General features: G+C 46.0%; 1 protein-coding gene across 1 annotated transcript in view; it reads right to left on the reverse strand.

Moving 5' to 3' along the window:
- Positions 1 to 6,279: 6,279 nt before the first annotated feature.
- LOC146190906 (neuroendocrine convertase 1-like) overlaps positions 6,280 to 20,104 on the reverse strand; it is a 41,784-nt gene continuing 27,959 nt past the window's right edge. Inside the window, exons 8-15 of the mRNA XM_084599857.1 lie at positions 18,659 to 18,727; positions 16,343 to 16,659; positions 14,864 to 14,964; positions 13,266 to 13,422; positions 12,070 to 12,292; positions 8,522 to 8,655; positions 8,301 to 8,447; positions 6,280 to 6,417 (exon numbers count right to left, since the gene is read on the reverse strand). Coding sequence (XP_084455983.1) covers positions 6,310 to 6,417; positions 8,301 to 8,447; positions 8,522 to 8,655; positions 12,070 to 12,292; positions 13,266 to 13,422; positions 14,864 to 14,964; positions 16,343 to 16,659; positions 18,659 to 18,727 — 1,256 coding nt within the window. The 3' untranslated portion in view covers positions 6,280 to 6,309. The remainder of the gene's footprint in view (positions 6,418 to 8,300; positions 8,448 to 8,521; positions 8,656 to 12,069; positions 12,293 to 13,265; positions 13,423 to 14,863; positions 14,965 to 16,342; positions 16,660 to 18,658; positions 18,728 to 20,104) is intronic.

The raw sequence follows: 20,104 nt of genomic DNA on the forward strand, positions 1-20,104 counted from the left end.
GCTTGGCTGCAAACTGCGACATCGAAGAACAGTCGCCTTCTTAGGTGGAGCTTGATTTTACAGCAGTACAATTTTGAAATAAGATACAAAAAGGGGAAGTTAAATGGGAATGCGGACGCGCTTAGCCGCTCTTTCTAAGCGGTCCGAGATGTTCCTCACCATGTATCCAAATTGATAATCAGGTTTTTTTTTTTTTTTCGTGCGCTTGAATATAGATGACTATGTAAAGCAGCACGTTTGGTTTTCGAGGCATACGTGGGTCCTGAACGTCTTGAGAGTGGGCTTTTCTCGAACAACAATGGCAGTTTTCTTTTGACCTGGTCTCTTCAGACGGGAGCCGAGTGCTTGCTTCGACATGTGGTTGAGTTTCAGATAGCTCAAGCAATTTGGCCTACAACAATCAAGACAACGCGACAAGCAACAGCGAGCTTCAAGCGTTCACGTGCAGGCCATTAAGTCGTCTCTTCATGCAGCAGCTGCGGCTGCTGCCCTCCGAGTCTCGTCTGGCGGGGGAGGAGGCTGTTACGACCAAGCATCCGCATTTGCGCGCTCTATTGTTCGCCTGTGGGCATGGAAAAGTTTTGTGAATATGTGGTGATGGTCCATTGGCTCTAAGTGAGCCTGTTTCCAGGAATCCTGTTTTGTAAGCATGTTTTGCTTTGTGGACAACCTGCAAATGCCAAATTGGCCCTGTCAAGAGAACGTCTGGAAAAACACAAAGAAACGTCCCCCTGCGGGAAATAGCAGGAAGTGCTTTCTTTTGTTCACCCTTCCAGTCGAGAAGTGCTATCCTCCAGTGATGAATGCCTCCTATCCAAAGGAGACGACAGAGTGACATGTCCGCTGACGTGCAGGACAAGAGAAGAGCATGACTCATACGGCCATTAAGTGATTTCCCGGGAATGCAGGAAAGATTTGCAATTGTCGAAAAGGGACCATGTTGGGAGCCCTATGCGGCGCCACGTGCACTCGGGTTTCTGAGAAGTAAAACCCCCAGAACCAGCCTGTGGTTTCTTTGCTGAAGAATAGAAATGTACCTCCTCTCCTCGCCGTTCCCAAGCTTTTCCCGCCAACAAGTGATCACGCCCAACGAATGAATGCCGGACCAGTCAGTGCTTCAGACCATCAGTGCAGTGATGTGTTCGATTGGATGCCGATACCTGAGGGGCGTGCCCTGGATTTGGTTGGTCAACATCTTCAGAGAGGGGCTGGACATAGGGGGGTTTTAAGGACGCTGCAGAGCACGAAATGTCGCTCTGGGCCCTGGGTAAACGGCTCATCCAGTCGCTTCTCGCTATGAACTCTTAACGCTTGTCATTTTGCTGATGTACCCTTCTTCTTCATGTAAATATTCTTGTAAATACGTTTTCTCAAAGTGCCAGTAAACCTGCTTGTACATATTTTACCAACTTCGAAGATTCAGTCCTTCTTCAACCCGGAGTCTCTGCACGCTACCAAGTGAAGGCCGGGTCGCCATAGCCCCAGCGTCACGACAACCCCTACCATTTTTCGTTCCATAGCCCTCTGGGTTGTCCTCAACTTAAGTAGAACTCTCTTGGTTAGTCTCCACGTTTGAGCCCCATAGGTGAGTACAGGCAAGACGCAACTGTTGTATACTTTCCTCTTGAGCGATACCGGTAAGCTGCTAGTCATAATCTGCGAGTGCTTGCCAAATGCGCTACATCCCAATCGTATTCTTCTTGTTATTTCCTTTTCATGGTCCGGATCTGCGGTTACTACCTGTCCTAAGTAGACATATTCGCCTACTACTTCCAGTATTTCGCTACCTAATGTAAACTGCTGTTCCTTCCCGAGGCTGTCGAACATTATCTTAGTCTTCTGCATATTGATATTCAAGCCTACCTTTCTACTTTTCCTGTCTAGGTCATCGATCATTATTTGCAGTTCATCCCCTGAGTTGCTTAGCAAGGCAATGCCATCAGCAAATCGCAGATTACTGAGGTATTCTCCATCTACTCTTATCCCTAACTGCTCCCATTCCAAGTCTCTGAATACTTCCTCTAAACAAGCTGTGAATAGTACTGGGGAGATTGTGTCTCCTTGCCTAACACCTTTCTTTATGGGAATTTTGTTACTTTGTTTATGCAGAACTATGGTTGCTGTGCAGTCACTATATATATCTTCCAGCACTTTCACGTACGGCTCGTCTACCCCCTGATTTCGCAATGCCTGCATCACCGCCGAGGTTTCAACTGAGTCAAATGCTTTTTCGTAATCAATGAATGCTATGTATAAGGGCTGGTTATATTCCGATCATTTTTCTATCACCTGATTGATGGTATGGATATGATCGATAGTAGAGTATCGTTTCAGAAACCCTGCTTGATCCTTTGCTTGATTGCAGTCTAAGGTTGTCCTGATTCTATTAGCGATTACCTTAGTAAATACCTTATACGTAACAGACAGTAAGCTGATTGGTCTGTAATTTTTAAGGTCCTTAGAGTCCCCTTTCTTGTGAATGAGGATAATGTTTGCATTCTTCCATGGTTCCGGTACCGTCGATGACACCAGGCACTGCGACGTACCGGAACCATGGAAGAATGAATGTTCGGTTAATAACATCGGGCCAAGTCTGGTATCCGACCGTGCAGACACCATCCATCCTATGAAAACAAAACATGGTCTGAATTGTTTCAGCATCTGAAACTATTCCTCTGACCGTAGCCCTATGTCGGCAGTCGGAGGTCGGTCAGCGTAAGACCATTAGCCAATCCCAAACTCAGCCCAACTTTGTGTACCTAGTTTGGACCAAGGTCGGCCAACACAGGGCCAATGTTTTTTTTTAGTCGGGTGATTAAAAAACATTTCCATGTCGGCTAGGTGGAACATGTGAATCGTACAAGAATCACGCACGAAAGGAACACTATGAAACAGAAGACACAGCCGCTCTGCGCGCACACACAGAACAGAAATTTCAGCGAGCTTAAATATGCCCCAGATGAGCCCCTCATTTTATATCCAATGACTCTCACAAGTCGAGGGAAGTTATTTCAATAATTTTTAAGTGTGCGACGGTAAAATGGAAAATAAGAGGGCTAGCTCATGTTGGTAATAGTTATTATTTAAAAACTTTGTTCTGCCGCCTTTGTGCGAACTTTATGGAAATGCATTCGCTAAAAACATGCATGCTACATTTGATCAACCTCGTGGGCAGCCATGCATGGTCCTGCTTTGGGCCACGTTTGGCTGCCGAGCGTTGAGCGCCGACGCATTCCCTACCATTTGCCGATTGTTGCCTGGGAAGTTTTAACCAGCTATCACAACCAGCGTGATTGGAAGCCAACCAGGAACCACCTTCGGGCCTGCGTTGGCTAGCCGAGAATACTGGCTACCACGTTCTGCCCAAGCGTTTACCAACGGTCGGCCGTCGGTAAGTTTCAGTTGGGTTGCCGATCGATTCGGGCGCGCGGCAAAGAGAAGCAGTGCCAAATTCGACTATTGCGTGGCTTGTAAAGGGCGGTCCTATATTTGCTCGATGCATTTCTTGATACTTCTTGGTGGAAAATAAATTGTTTTTATGGCTTTTCTAACGAAAATTAATTCCAGGAATTGGCGACCACCCCTTCCTTCCTCTAAATTCAGGCCTGGTTCTTACAGAATATATTATCCTCTGATGCGGAACACAGCGTTGCTTTGGTAACGAACTTATATAAAAATGTTCAACCGTAAATCTCATTTTGCGTTGCCCCAGTGCACTCACATTCCATATATACTACCAAATTATAGAAAAGAAAAACTAATTTTCTCATTCCCAGGATCGGTAACATTCATCATTACTGACCTTTTTCGGCGCAGGCTTGCAGGTTATCTTTAATTGCGGTGAAAGCACTGAGGTTCAGAGTTCTTGATTAGATCGGGAACCTCCTGGCCTGCAGTGAGTGCGACGGGACTCCGCACATTTTATGAGGAATTAGAAAAAAGTTTTTAGCAAATAAAGAAAAGTTCCCTGCGCTCATAAAACCTCCACTCTTAGTGCCCTTTCGGCAGTTGCCCATAAATCTTTTTCAGAAGTTTTTCTCCAGCATATGAGAGTTAGCAAAGACAAGCTCTTTATTGCAGTGATTGGATCGTGCTGTACCGTCCTGTTCGCTTGCCTCTTGTATGTGGCGCTTGCGACAGGAAATTCATGCTATATATGGAGCGAACTCTTCATAAGAAATTTAATTACATTATGTGTTGGCAATGCGGTACAATTAGAAGGTGTTGATGGCTTCACATAGAGTTCGGTGTCACAACCAGTTATTTGTTCTGGTCATCTAGCTGGTGGTTGGATGTTTCCCCGTGGGTGTCTATGGGAGGCCAAACCGACACAATGAAGTATATCTAAATGTACAGTTGTATTTACAGTCTGCTGACGTCTCTTCCCTATAGCTAACGGGGGAATCTGTGACCAACACCACATTTTTCTTCCTCGCTGAACTTATAATATTTTTTGACAGATAATCTATGACTCGGTTGTCATTCGCTGTACACCATACAGTAACAGAATGACAAAGAGAAAAAAGAATATGCCAATGCTCTCTGCTGATCTCAGTCGTGAAGCCAAATTTCATGTGAAGGTGATGGCATCCGAACTGTTTTATAATTTCATATCCTGCTGAAAAAAAAATGGGGTACACATAAGCTCTGCCTTCAAGTATATGACGCGACATCGTTAAATGCTCCCGCGGGCTGGCTCCCGTTGCGGATCCCCGTTCGCATACATGCAGTATTCTACTCGCTTAATCAGTAATAGTTTAATTCCTATCTCTATTGTCCCACAGATATTCATTTACAAGCTGTCGTAATATATATATATATATATATATATATATATATATAAACAGAGAGAGAAAATTTAAAGAAGCCAACAGTCTACGCGTCGAAGGCAAACGTTTGGAATATTTTATTTTTATCTTTTGCAGCTGGTATTGACAAGCATTAGTCTTACGATGATTTGAAGGATAAAGAATATTAAATGTAAAGCGGAAGAAAAAGTATATATATGTATATATATATCGCGATGTCACATAACCCTACAACCTGTCAGTGCCCGAACTTCTCAGCTGCTAGCTACTATGACCGTGATTTTTGTTTTACAACGCCGACGATGACGACCTCGAATTTTACGAAGAGCATGGCCTTTAATGCTAGTGCGTTAAAAATATGACGAAAATTATGTCCCTGCTGCGCGTTCTCAGTAAGTGATAATGAGCTGGCCAGAACACACTTGTCTACACCCAAGCGGAGCATGTATAACGTCGTACAAAGATGGGGTGCCAATCTGCACCCCATTTTGTGAGTGATGACTCGGCCTGTTGGTTCTTCACTTTCTTAAAGACAGCGGGAGTCGGCAAAAAAAAGAAAAAAAAAAAAAGAAAACAGACTAAGAAGAATGACACACGCACAGCACGATGTACGTGTCGTCTCATTGTTTTCCCCTCTTCTAATGTGTGTTTTCCTTTTCTTTGTTCCGGCCTCGTGGAGGCCCATAACGCAAGCTTCTACCCGCTGCGGCGACACCGTGGTGTGGCGTTCGATAGAAGCATATATTCCGGCTACGGAGGTTGCTTTTCATCGGCGGCGAAATGCGAGATACGCCTGTGTTCTGCGCAGTGTCAGTGCATGCTAAAGAGCACCGGACGAATGAAATGAATCCAAATCTCTTCCATTCTGCGGCACCTATTTATTTTTCTATTCTTACCCCACATTTCCTGCCTTCTCCCAAGGCGCAGTTGAGGTGTCCGCCGAGGAGGCAGAGAGCTATGCGTCTTTCATTTCCTCACAGGGAGTTCGAGCCTTTTTATTGCGAAAGCAATACTGCTCGCAGTTTGAGCCGCCGTGGCCCGGCGGTGACCCCCATTGACCTTTAGACGACCCCCGTAGACGACCTCAAGCTGGCAGGAGCTGCCAACTTGGGTCTCTCGTTTCACATGGGACGCTTATGTTAGAATCAGCCTGCCAGGACCTTGGCATTTCGTTACCCCTCTAGGCCACTAAGGCACATTCATACGGCTTGTTTAAAGCGAGGCTTTATGTGTGGGCTGGAGAAGAAGAAGAAGAACAATGCTCGGTCATCCGCAGCTATTGCTTTCGCTCAATATTCGGTTCAGCAGTGTTGAACTCTTCTAATTTTTTTTTATTATTATTTCAGCCCGCCAAATGATGGCCGGTTATGTGTAGGGTCGGGCCACAGAAAGCAATTCCAGGTGTACGTCCTCGCTCCTTGGTCCGGGCTCTATTCGCACATATACGCTGTCTAGAACGATGGAGTGCGTACTTGGTAGGAGGCGTCGTCACATCCGAGGCTCAGTGCACGAAGTTTTCACTGAGTAGCAACTGCTGCAGGCGGCTCCTCCGATGCTGCACGGCCGCCGCTCGCTGCTGGGCCTCCTCGTCCTCGCTTTCTTCATACTCCTGCATCAAACAACGATACATGGGGACGACGGTTGCTGGGGTGTTGCACGTCCTTTTACAATACCCGCTTATTTTTTTAGCACCACACCACTTCCTTTATTTCAGCTAGGTCACAATTTTCGTTTATAAGCGGCTCAAGTCACACTGGCGACAGACACGAGGTGCAAGTGTCAAGCGATTAGTCCAATGTTACTAGACTAGGTTCAACAACGCGCAACACTCACCGACCCGATTGTCAGTCATTGATTGCTCCGACTACAACGACACCCCTAGCGACGTCATGAGGCATTGACACAGCTAACAGAATTACTAAGGCCGTAACAACTTAAGTTTGCAGTGTAGCTCCACGCACATTTAGGACCACCACACAGAACCCTCCGCGACAAAAAAACAGTCAGTTCAAGCTAGAGCACGCTCAGAGAACGACACAATCCTGTTCCAAACAATGGAGGGGCTGACACGGGCCTCAACTAAAGGTGAGACTAATTCCTTGAATGCATTCTATCTCCCACAATCTTCTCTTTTTTTCTTTCCTTTAACGTTCCTTTAACCTCACATCCATATCCACCACGGCTAGGATAGGGAATCGGCATTTACAACCGAGCTTAGCCAAGCCATTCAGAACTATAAGAAACACTAGCCACCGATGAGCAATTGCATTTCCATTGGATATTCATGGAAAGCTTTGCCTTATCAATGATGGCAGTCTGAGCAGTCAGTGTGGCGCGTTGCCATGGCGAAATGTGTACCGCCACTATACTCCGGCCACTCAGCGTGACGTGTTATTACGTCGTGTGTGATGTTACTTCATTGTAATCCAAATCACGGCGCGCGGTCATAACGTCATGTCTGACGTCTCTCAATTCTGAACAATCATCCTTGGCCGGGGCGTACTATATATCGACGTAAACGCCGCACAAGCGAGAAATGTGGCGTTAACGGCTGTCGTTGTAGAAACACCCCAGACGTGAGGTGAAACGCTACGGAAACGAGTGCGAAGGAACATTTGCCAGTTGTTTTCATGCGTTTATTGCACGACATATCTCACCGTCTTTCTGTCGTTCCTTGACTATTCTAGAGGGGTCGCCCAATAACTGAACGTGCCGCCTGAAGAATAGATGAGGCATTCATGATTGCTCATCGTGAGTGCGAAAACTGCAACGTCCACAAGAAACAAGGACAGGGAGTAAAAATGACAAGGAAGCGGGCTGTGCCAACTGGAGTAATTACAAAGAATCCGCACACTTAAATACACCGCCGCACTACAACCCAATAAAACGATCAAAACGTTTTAATTTTTGAATACGCTACGGATACGCACTGAGAAAAAAAGCGAGCAGCAGTATAGAAAAAAAAAATACCGTGGATGTAAAGAAAAAAAAAAAGGAGCTTTTGGCAAGGCGCAATAGAAAAAAAAAATCGATTCTCTGGAATGACATGTCACAACCTGCTTTGCAACAAAAAGTAAACCAAAGCTTATCAGAAGAAATGTCCGAAAAGTCTAAGCAAATGCAGAGTGCAAGGTAAAAGTGGAAAATAGCAAGGTAAGCAAAAGTCAGCGCTAAATTTTAGTCTGGCAAAGCCATTCAGAGTGAAGGGTATGATGAAAGTACAGTCAAAATCGAACTTACAGGAGCAGAGTAGGAAGGACAAAAGCAAGACGTATCCATGCATTAAACTTCGTTATTAAACCAATAGAGTTGAGATGCGATATGTATTGCTTGCAAAGCGGCTGTGGCATCTTGTTCTCTAATCACAACAATTGATGCGTTAATTAACGCATGTATGTCTAAACCTGATACGGCTCGAAGATTCTTCACATAAAAGGGCCACCCCAACTTTGAAATTCGAGCTTTATCACAAGTCAGCGCGAGAAAACGTACGGGAAACGCGTCGATGACCACCTGTGCCAGCTCCTCGTCATCATAGCGTCGACGTCCGTTCCTGTCCGCCTGGTAGGCGGGCTGCTCTCGCGTTCCGCTCAGTGTCATGGAAACCGCATTCAGCCGTCCCACGTTGTCTTGTCCGAACTGCACAGATGTGGGGGGTGAACATTCAGTGCGCATACGATCGGGGGGCCGCGGGTAGCAGTGCGCTCACGTACCTTGTCCCGGATCAACAGCATCCAGAGACCCCGCGGGTTTTCACCCCACAGGTGGACCGTGAGGAAGGTCCAGTTGCGGAAGCCTTGTCCCGCGGTGTCCTTGGCACGGCGGTACAGCAGCACGCTCTCGGTGCCTGCGCACAGGGTGACACATTGCTCTCCTCAGACTGTCACCACGACGCTTCGGGGGCGAATGAAACCGAGAAGCTAACATTTCAATGCGACAGGGGAAGGACCCAGTCGAAGTCTATGTGGTGTACACCTCGGCTAAGAGGTGACAGCCACGAGCAAAGTTAGCTAGAATACCTAAACATTAATTCAGTCAGCATGTGGATGCTCGCGTCGGTCTCGCTGGTCCTCGCTGTATTGTCAATGGGACATGAGTAATTTGTCTCTCACATAAAGCAGAAATTATCGTTCGTTACTTTTGCGAAAATTGGTCTTCCTGTTGTGCGATGCTGCCGCTCCCCTCAGGAGGCCACCGTCCTCTGTCCTTCCACCTTTCACTGTCCTTCTACACATTTTGACTGTCCAGAAGACCCTTAGCCCGTTATACTAAGTGGCACGGGCCGAGGCTCTTTATTTTTCTTTCCTTTTCTGCCTCAACATAACATGTCCAGAAGACCCCACCCGCCATCAGCCCACCCGTCTACCGGCTCTGGAATGCTCTTCTCATCGCCCATCTACTCACTTCCACCATTTAAACACCCCCCCCCCCCCCCTCTCATGTTCCTCACGGAGTAGTGGAAATAAAAAAAAATGTAGAGTTAGGCCCACCGACTTAGCGCATCAACCAGCTAAAGCAGTTACAGCTTTCGTTTATCCGTGCGGCCCTGAATGATGTCGTGGAACGTCACTCAGATAGCGCAGGTTCCTTTTCCTTCGTCACAACCACTTACTTTTACGGTGTCCACCCCCCGAGTTCTTTCCGTAACAGCCACCTTCATGGTGAGCATCCCTCCCCTCTCACACCACCACAACCTAACAAGTCGCCGGGCCCCCTTTAGCCTACCACCCTTGCTCTTTTCCCCCTCCTCATATTTCCTAAATATGGAGAGGGCGAGTTTTCCTCTCCCTTTTCACCGGCCACTGTGGGCAGGGGGCAGTAAAACCATTTTAATTAAATTACTTAATTACGATCTTCCGTCTGATGGTACAAATTACACAGCAAAATGCAGGGTTATATGGCTTAAACAATCCTATGAAAGCTGACCTTGCAAAATCAATCCGACTTTTTCATACGGTCGCTCTGCGCGTGCGCGCTCATCCACTGGTTGAAAACGAACCGCCAGTCCTAGCTGCCCATGTTCAGTTCATGATCGCGGCAGGCTTAGGCGACAGGTGGCGGCAGATGTGAAAGAACACACACCGCATCTTCGCAGGCCCAGTTCGCGCCTCATGGAAATGGGTCAAGGCTGCGTCTCACAAGTGCGTTTGTTTTCAGTCAGTTGCAGACGAATTTCCGCTTCTCCTGAGAGATATGAAAAAAGGCGGATTCGAAGACGCAACCAGAAAGTGCGGTGCTCGTTGTAGAAGCAGAACGAACAGACTGTACTGCTATAAACCAGGTTTATTGGATCTCATCCTATGATCGCTTGTGCGTTTGTGCCGTCCGCATTACTAATTTAAGTAATTCGAATAATAAAATATTACGATAATTCTATTGTATTCTAGCAAAGCTGCAAAATGAAAGCTAAGAAAGTGAATTTAGCTTGAAAATTACTACATAAGGAAGACAACAATGAATATACGGTAGTATAGGATAAGAACAAGAGAAGCTATGGAAGATTAGTTTCGAACTTTTCTGTGAGAAGGGGGAGCTGAAATAGTCAGTTTTGATTAATTGATAGCTACACCACGGCATGAAGAGCGAATGTTCGAGCGCGGCATTCTGCCGAACTCCGAGTCCTTTTTACTGTAGCCGTTAGCCGCGATCTAGCAGGTGCTTGATATTGATACCATGGAAAGAATGCCCGAAAAAACTCACGCACAAGGGAGACGGAGTGGAACTCTACGTTTTTCGCGTGAGTCAATGACATTATTAATGCTAAAGCATGATATGTCCCATATGCCACGAAATCTGTCTTCCGCACCAGGGAAAAATCGTCATTGAAAACCTCACGACAACACAGTCACATGACCTCGCGCGGGAATTTCAAACACTTCACAACGTTCACGTCAAGAGTGATGCCCCGAGTGGAAAGCTTATTTTCTCTGCATCTGTTTTCTGAGCGGAATGAAAGAGATTGAAACATAGCATGCATTGCGAACTAAATGTTACCGCATATTTCAAATTATTTACTTTATCAAATAATCAATTTCGCTGCAATATAAATTTGACGAAAATTTAGGCGGTATTCGAATCCACGACCTTTATTTTGAGAGGCAGGCACGCTTCTGACTACAGCACGCACTGCTCGCTCCAACGCCTTCAGAACAAGTGGGGTTCATATGTATGTCGTGGGGTCAATGAACCTCGCAACATAACTCACGATAGCTTTGACATGCTTTATAGAGTTTAACATACCGAATAGGCTCATGTTATAAAGAATGGCGTAGTGGCCGGAAGGTTCCGGAAATTTCGACCAGCGTTCTCTAACGTTCTGTAACGCACGATATACCTGCCGCGGCCGGGATTGAATCGGGGTCCTTATGTTTTTGCATTCAGGCATGTAAGTAATCTTAAGTGCTCTCCGTAATTGTCGAGATTCGATCGTCGCCTACTGAGCCTGACACTATCTGCCAGTTTTTAACGCCCCTGGTGGGAACGAATGTGACAAGCAGCACGATAAGAGTGAAAAAACTATGATGGCTTCGCGCTGCTTTAGGAACATCTTAGGAAGCCTCAGTCGCCCTGGCTGGTCCTCCGGGCGTATGCTGAAACTTTCGCCGAATTTTGCCGCTTCGCGCCATCATTGGGGCACTAATCAGGTGAATGGCCGAAATTCGCGCGATATTTTTAAACCATTCGAAGGATGCAGTCCTCCGCGCCATGTTTCACGCGGCTCGGAGACGACGATGCTCGAGATCGTCGATGTGAATCCATCTGTAGATGCCAATCATATGTCAACGTTTCGGAACAAGTTAGAGAATCAAAGATGGTCGAAATAAATACGGTTTGCTTCATGCATAGCCTCAGTTCAGCTACAGGTTCAACACTTCCTTTTGCTTTATTATTTGCCTTCCCGACATTGTAACACATGAATGCCCAGTAGACCTCTACTCCATAGAAAATATATTGTATTCGTTTTCCGTACTCAGAACTGTTTCCAAAATAGTGAGCGTTAGGTACGTTTATCGTTAATCGTCAAGTGCTAATTCATGATATCTTCGAAGTTGGAGGTGTCAATTACAAATGTGTTAACAACTATACTGGAGACGTCACGAAGGCAGATAAGCAAGGTGTCGCAATAAGGATCGTTGTGTTCGGGGCGTTAGACAGCGGCAGCCATATACTCCTTTAAAATTCGTAGGCGTGAAGACGAGGAACGGGTAAACAAAGAAGCAGAAGGTCGGCATGCGCACACAAGCGGGTGGTTGCAGCATACCGGCAGGCGAACGCAGGTAGGCGTCGAGGGCTCCCCTCTGCGAGTACTGCAGGTCCAGATGCACCTGTACGTGTTCCAGCGCCTCGAGGGGGCAGTCCTGGGCGTCGAATGCAAGCTGCAGCTCCCTCTGGGCTGACATAATGGGCCGCGGCAACGCCCACGGGGCCTCGGGAAACAGCAGGCACTGCTCCGAAGGACCCACGTTGCTCCAATTCAGCGCCGCCTGGTTTAACACACACGTAGCCATGACAATCGGCGAAATTCTTGCGTGAAGACCTCTGAGGAGAGCATCATGCAGGAACTGCTAGCAGTTTATAAGCTCGTGATAATAGCTAGGTGCTCGCACTTTCCAGTGTCGAATATGGAGGCGTGCTTCGATCTCAGAGTAAAAATGCCTGTGAGGGCCAGAGTGCACGAATTCCATGGGAATTCGCTTTTTGCCCTCCTCAGTTCAGTTTATCTGCTGCCATTTAATGGAAGTGTTCTCTGGTATCGCCAATGTTGTAGAGGGGCGGATGGTAATTAATGCAGTCACGTCGTGAGAAATTGGTTTCGATTTAAGCAGGTGTGCAAACGGCACCACATCAGGCATTTTTACACGATTCAGTATGCAACATTTGGAGCGGGAAAGGGGACTTAAGTTGCCTCCAGTGGCTCGGTCAATGCATCATTTTACCATAGAGGCAAAGGAGATTGGTTGGGCGAAGGCGTATACCAGCGAGTGTGTCAAAGCGGTATGCCCAGCAGGCGAGCTTCGTAGAAAGCGAGCGTCGGCTCGTCGACACGAATCGTTCAAGAGATCCGGCATCACGCTCAATGGCCCTGATTTTATGATTGGGTTGCGCGTTGAACTCGCGCAGCTACGCAAAAATTGAGTGCACGGTAACTGCAGAAACTGCATTGGTAGAATGCGAAAGCGTTAGCGCTGCCGCGTTTTGTAATTTTTACTTTACTTTTACTACTTAATGTGATTACTTTATTATCTTCTATTATATTAAATTTTTATTACATTATTTTCAATATTTTCTTTTTATTTTATTACCTTAAGTTATCATCGTAATATTCAGTTGCCAATGGGCTACAGCTGTACGATTATATGTAACCTGATTAAATCGCGCAATTAGTTGATCATAGTGATAAATAAGAATGGCCGTGGAAAATCACGGTTTTATATATAGCTCCAGTGGAGTCGTCACCTGCACCATGGCCTGGGCGTCCAGCAGCCCGAAGCCGAAGCGGCTGTTGTAGAGGAGGCCGGCGGCATTGCGCTTCCAGCCTCGGTTCGAGCTGAGTGGTGCAAAGTCCGACGTCCACGCCACCAGGTGTTGCACGTCGCGCCAGCCCAAGTTCGGGCTGCGCAAAAAAAAAAAAAAAAAAAAAAAAAAAAAACGCCAGCTTGTCAAAGGCGTTTCCGGCACCACGCAATACACTCACAGTCAGTGGCAATGGGCGCGCGGTTATAAATCGCGAGCGATTAAACTTCAGACAGCTCTGAGCGGCCTGCGACCGCAGTTTGCACCACGTGCCGACGGCATCACCAACCAAATGTTGCCGATCCTGTCCCGTCGACCGTCTCATAGGCCCATTTCGGCGTCTGCCAGGCGACTACCCGGATGGGCGTCTGCTTTCGTAAAATGTTAATGCTTAAAGGCCCTTTTAAGCAAAGAAGCCCAGTGTTTCGATCAGGTACCGGAGATAGTCTGTGCAAAATGCTACAGTGACACGCGCGCCGCAAAGCATCGAAAATACAATTCAAAGCTCTCTCATGCTCTCCTTTGGGAAACCAGCTTCCCCGTTTCCTGCGCTGGCCCGACGGGTTACAGTAATGACGTACGTACCGCGAACGACGTCCATTGGTCCGTCTCGCTGACTGACGGGAGAAGGATGGGTGTCTACCGCTCGCTGCGCGCTTTTCCCTCGCCACGGTCAGACTGAATCCAGCGGCGCGCGCTCCCTCGGCCTTTTTTTTTTTTTTTTTTTTCGCGCTCGCGGAGTGCCACGCCCCACCTCCCGCCAAACGCGGAGGAGGAAGGGGAATTTGTCTTGCGGAGGCTAGACGACCTCGGGCAGGAGAGTGAAAAACCTTTGCGAGGGAACGGATGGAGAGAAGCATGACAGAATCGGGTGATTGCGGTGGCTGTAACTGCGTTATTAGTTACTCTTTTCAAAAACATTTTGCGGCCTTGCGTTCTTGGGGCAAAGTCTCACAGTCACCGGGGAAGAAAATATTTTCGACCGGAGGGTGGACAGTGGGCCTTTAACCGTTTCCCTTTTTGCGGCCGTAAAACTTATTAACGAAAATGTTAAATAAACTGTACATTTCTAATCATGTGTACATGAGGCGATAATAAGGAGTTTGCCTGTTTGGTTGTACTGTAATTCAATAAATAAATAAATAAATCGATCGACCTATCGATTACCCAATCAATCAATAATCAATCTTTATTTATCATTAAGTATACATTCGCGATGCTATCAACCATGCCTTGTGCTTTCAGTTTGCAAATGCCGTAAGCAGGCAATGTAAAGCCGCTGCCATCAAATTGTTTTCCGCCAATCTTAACCGATTCTTGTCATCTGATTCTACCTGACTGCAATATCCTAGCGACAGCGTGAGCATCGGTATAACCGCGAAGTGCAAAAAGAATCAGAGTTAATTAGAATTCTAATGAAATCATTGCACCACCCTTAACACCCTCTCCTGCAATAACAAAAAGCGTCGTATCATCGCCTCAACGTCGCGTTAATTATGTGAGAAAGGTGGATACTGGAACAAAACGAGTTGCGCACACACTTTGCCTGCAGGACGAGCGCCACGATGCCCGCAGCCAGCGGCGCCGACGCCGAGGTCCCCGTGTGCTGGGTGGTGCAGCTGTTGTGCAGATCCGAGGTGGCCTGCGAGAGAAACATTGTGTAGCCGCCACATGGAGGTATCATACCTTTGAATTCAACCGTTCATATTCAGTGTAAAGCACTCGAGTTTTAAGAAGCGTTTCTGTCTGCCTTAATTTACTATTCTAGATCGTCCAACCAGATGCGTAGACATTACCGAAGCGATGAACCCAGCGCCACGGCCTTTGCGCTTATGAACCCAGAAACGAAGAACCCAGAAACTGCCTTCGTGGTTATGATTTGCAATAATTGCCTCCTCCACTGATGTGAAGCTGCGCCTATTAAAATCTCAGGCAATTTACATTCAGATTACATATCAACAACAATGAAAAATGTTTCCATTTTTCTAAAAAAAAAAGAGGACGTATGTATAGGAGGATATCCTAAGTTGAACAACTTACGCTTAAACGTACAGCAACTTTATCTGTACAGTTCTTAGGCTGCGGAACGCTCCGCTAGAGCACTGCTTTTAAGGCGGCCTGCTGGGCAAGTTGCAATGGCGCTACATGCTTCGTTTCATCACAGCGCACGACAAAGAACACGGACTGATGCAGACACCAAGCGGTGTTTGTTTTTACTGCGTACCAAAGGGACTCAGCTGACCGTAACAATGCGTGAACCGCGCGATTTGAGATGTTAGAAGGTTAGCCTGTATTGTTCCACCAGGCTTATTACTGTAGAATGGGATGGAAAATTGGGTCGGAGTGAGTGCGTGTATCAGGTGGTTCTGCAGTTTGTCTTGACTGATGAAAACAGAAAAGAAGGAAGAAAAAAACAATATGCAGAAAATTTAGGACAAGGACATGAGAAGACTGAAGAAAATGACTCCAGCAGGTAAGGAAAAATACCATGTTTATCGGATTCTAAGTGGAGCCATCTTGTGATAATTGCGCTGAACAACATCATACGATTTACAACCGGATGTAAAACAAAGACCACGCTAGAGCCAAACCCAGAGTCACTGCCATTTCACAAAACCGTCCTGGTGCTGGCAGCTGCATTCTCGTGTAGTCATTATATCCAAATGTTTTCCTATGTCCCCACACCTCCCAGCTTTCTTCTGCTGCCCTCGTTGTCGTGTAAACATGTTGAAAATTTTTGCAGGTGTTCACAGGCGTACATGACTATGGCGTGTGCGCAGAGTCGACGATGTTGCCGCAGAGAGGAAGATATTGTTGCTGTTAGGCAACGACAAGTACCTTTCTGAAAAGCACGAGTAATGTAACTCGAAGGCAGAAATGACTTCGATTCATGTTACGAACACTTTCTGTTTACGCGATTGATTGCGAGCTATAATCTTGTCATTAAGGTAAATATAAAATAGCGCCTGCTAAAAGTAGTTTATTTTCTCCGCGAAGCAAGATGCATGCACGGCATGTACCACTTTCTGGTCGGTGTAAGCGCCGGACGAGTAGGCGGCCGCCATGGTGGATGCGCACTTCTCTCCGTAGTATGGGAAGCGTCCGCGCTGGCTGGCGCTGGACACGGAGAGCGTGTAGGGCGATCCTGCGTAGCCGTCGCAGTTGCAGTTGTCACCCTTGGCGCCGCCGTTACCCGAGGCCCAGACGTAGACGGACCCGCGACCGCCACGTCCCTGGGTCACTCCCCGTCGCAGCGCCTCGCTGGCCAGCCGCTTGGGGCCGTCCACGGTGCGGCCGTCGTCTGAGGGGCCCCAGGAGGCGCTGAACACGTCGATATCTGCGCCAGTCAGTCAGTCAGTAGGTCAATCAATCAATCAATCAATCAATCAATCAATCAATCAATCAATCAATCAATCAATCAATCAATCAATCAAGCAATCAATCAGTCAGTCAATCAATCAATCAATCAACCAATCAATCAGCCAATCAATCAATCCACTTAGAAATTATCTACACACCAGCGAAAATCCACCGCCCATAACTATGGTGTCCTCGTCAGCACCCTGACTGCATCCACGAAAGGACAAATGTACATCTCATTGATTTCCAATTAACCTTATCCTACACCCCCTGCGAATCCACGCAAACTGTATTATCTAATCTGCTCATCCTACTCTCTACCGCTCTTTGCTGAATTTTTTTTTATCGTAAAACCCACTGCATGCATTACTCTAACGGCCAATCGGTTATCTACTATCCATCTTGCAAGCCCCGGCCGTGTACCCTCTTCTGTTCTTGATTTTGTCTGGGATGCTGTTTATGTGAGTTCATTCCCTTACAAGCTGCGCTCTATTCCGTCCTCTACTTCTTATCTCTATACCCTTTCCCTTGCGATAACAGGGTGTATTTCCTACAATTTAATGGTATGCCTTTCCTTTAGCTTCCAAGTTACTAAACATAAGCGAGTACAGGCAAAACAAAACTATGATATACTCCCATCTTGAGAGATGTCAGTAAGCTGGTATACATGACCTCACAGTCGTATACGGAACTGGCTTCACTTACTATTCTCCTTGCAGTATTTCACCTCACAGTCGAGTTCAAAAGTCACTGCTTGCCATAACTAGCTGCCCGTTGTGAAACCTTCTCTTTTCAAGATTGTTATACACCTCCATAGTCTTCTCTGCGTTCATTTTGTTGTCCTGCCATTCTGCAGGGAATATTTAGGTCCTAAAACTATAATGCTATAATTCCTTCCCTGATGTACTTAGCAAGATAACGTCCTGAGGTTATAACAAGGTCGTTTCCTTTATTTCCCAGTCCTTCCCAATCCAAACCTTTAATTACCTTTTGCGGGGTGTAGGGACTTCGGAAAAGATTTTGTCACCTTGCCTGACATCCTGTTAGATGTACATTTATCGCTTTTTTTTTTTTAACGAATATGGCAGCCCTTGCAGACATTTTCTTACGCCGTCAAATATGGCTTCTCCCACCATAGTTACACAAAGCGTACGGCGTTTTTCACATCGTTGTATACGGATAAAGGCCGTCTGCCCTCCTCCCCGAACTTTGGAGACAATTATTTGGGGAAAACAATCCCCAAATACAAAGTGCGTTTTATTTGTGCCCAAATTTTCTTGTGCGTCACGCTCACAGTTGCCCTGTCAAATGATGACAGCTGCTTGCTGCTATCATTATTGTCATATATTACTCCAGCATTCACCGCAGTACAAATGTATGAAATTTATAGTAAAATCCGATGCCTGCGCCCGTGGTGGATTCCAATGGCTAGGAAGAGTGCCGTTTCAACTCGTTTTCTCTAGGATTTTAAATTCGTCGTGGGCGGTGTCCTGTAGGTATAGATGTTAAATGTATTAAGGTTACAGGAATTTTGAATGTAGTGGGTTGAACCAAATGCTATTTAATTTACGAGGGTAACGAGAAGCCGAGACTAACGAGCGGTAACATGCACCTCTGGCTTCTAAGAATCTTAAATACATGTGTAATCTAGACAACAGGCATAGCGCCGTGCAATGTGGTGAAGTATTCTGTAAAAATTGAACTGATAAATTCCGTATTCGTGCAAGGGCCATCCCGCGCCAAAATAGCAGGAGAAAGCGCGATCCTCAGTTGAGTTTATATATCATATTAATTAGATTGAATCCAATTTTTTTTGATGCTATATAAAAACGCGCATTTCTCAACGACATTTTTGACAGTGTAAATGTTGTATATTTTTGAATGTTTTTTCAAAATGCCAGCCTACTCCTTTGGTTTATCATTCGTGCAGTTCTATGAACTTCAGAGCGGCTCTTGTTACGCAGGTGAGAGATTACCTTCAACGTTGAACGCCAGCGACGTAGATTCCACGGCGTCGACCACATCCCCGTCAAGCATGCGGATCCCTGGAAGAGATTTTGCGTCGGCATCCCTCCCAGCGACAATGGGAAAGAAAGCACCCAGAATTTTACCTCATAGCAAAAATTTGCGATTTAAGAAAAGACTGTTGCCAGTCGCCAGCAGTTTAAGCATTCATCCATGCACACAAAATGATCAGGCCATTGAAATCTCTTTTGAACGAAAACATCAATGCAAGCTGTTTGACCCCTTAAATTTTCTAAACATAGTATTCTAGTTCCGAATACATTAGTTCATAGTTTCTTAAAATCTCGGATGCAGCTTTGAAATATCGGCTTTTCCACGGACGTTTCTACCCAGCAAATGAAATTAAATGAAACGAAGAAATTCATTGCCCCACTAAACTGCCACACCGTTGGTAACTGTAGAAACGATGTTCATGAAGCTGATTTAAGGGCAGTGGAGCTTTGTGTCTCATCTTCCTTCCGTGATATCAGTTCATTTGTTATTATCAACTGCCAAACAGAACTCGAGCCCTTTTGTGGAAGAATATTTGCTCTTTGATTTCCATCTGGTAAAGTTTATACTATCAAAATTACGAATATTCTAAAGGAGCCAAAGCAAACAGCAATTAAATGTCTAAATAAACTAGCAGGTTCTGGTACGAAAAGAAAATGTAAATTGTCCCACTCGCCTTCAAACTATAAAGGAGACAGAGCGGTATCATCTTACACTGATCATGTAAACAAACAGTCGCTCTGTACAATGAGCAAAATGACTATTTTTTCTTCACTATGAAACAGCAACATCGGGTCAGTTTTTGTCGTCTCTAGAAATATTCCACTTTCCACCAATTTCTTTCAAGAAATTCAGAGAATGCGTAGCAGTTCTGAAAAGTGTAGGGGCATGAGAACATTCGAAATTTTCGAATAGCGAATCTTACATCCTTGTGCTCTATTTGCTCAACGAATCAAACTGTGCATGCTTAAAATTATTCGAAACGAATCGCATCCATCCTCAAGTCATTGAACAGTTATCGAATAATTAAGTGCTACGGAGTTAGAACAAGGTCTCTGGATTTTAGCGGCTTTATAAGATTCTGCTTTCATATCCGACATTGGAGGCCATGGCTCCAACTCTCATTCCTAACATCAACCGAAATGTGGCGCTAATTTTCGAAGCTAGCACTCACATCAGCAGTCAGTGATCTCCCCGATGTTCCGTTGACGGATCCTCTATGACCTTGAAATTTAAAAACTAAAACATTTTACAGTCGCTTGTGAGTTTATCCCGTGGCGGGGCTAACAGATCATAATCGCCGCAGTCGAAAATTACGAAAATTTAACAGCCTGTCTCGCTCTTACATACATCCGTGCGCAGTAAGTCCTGAACACGCTGATATTGCCCTCTTAAGGTGCTTTAAG

Source organism: Amblyomma maculatum, chromosome 4, assembly GCF_055883805.1.
Source record: "Amblyomma maculatum isolate TAMU_Amacu chromosome 4, ASM5588380v1, whole genome shotgun sequence".
Taxonomy (NCBI): domain Eukaryota; kingdom Metazoa; phylum Arthropoda; class Arachnida; order Ixodida; family Ixodidae; genus Amblyomma; species Amblyomma maculatum.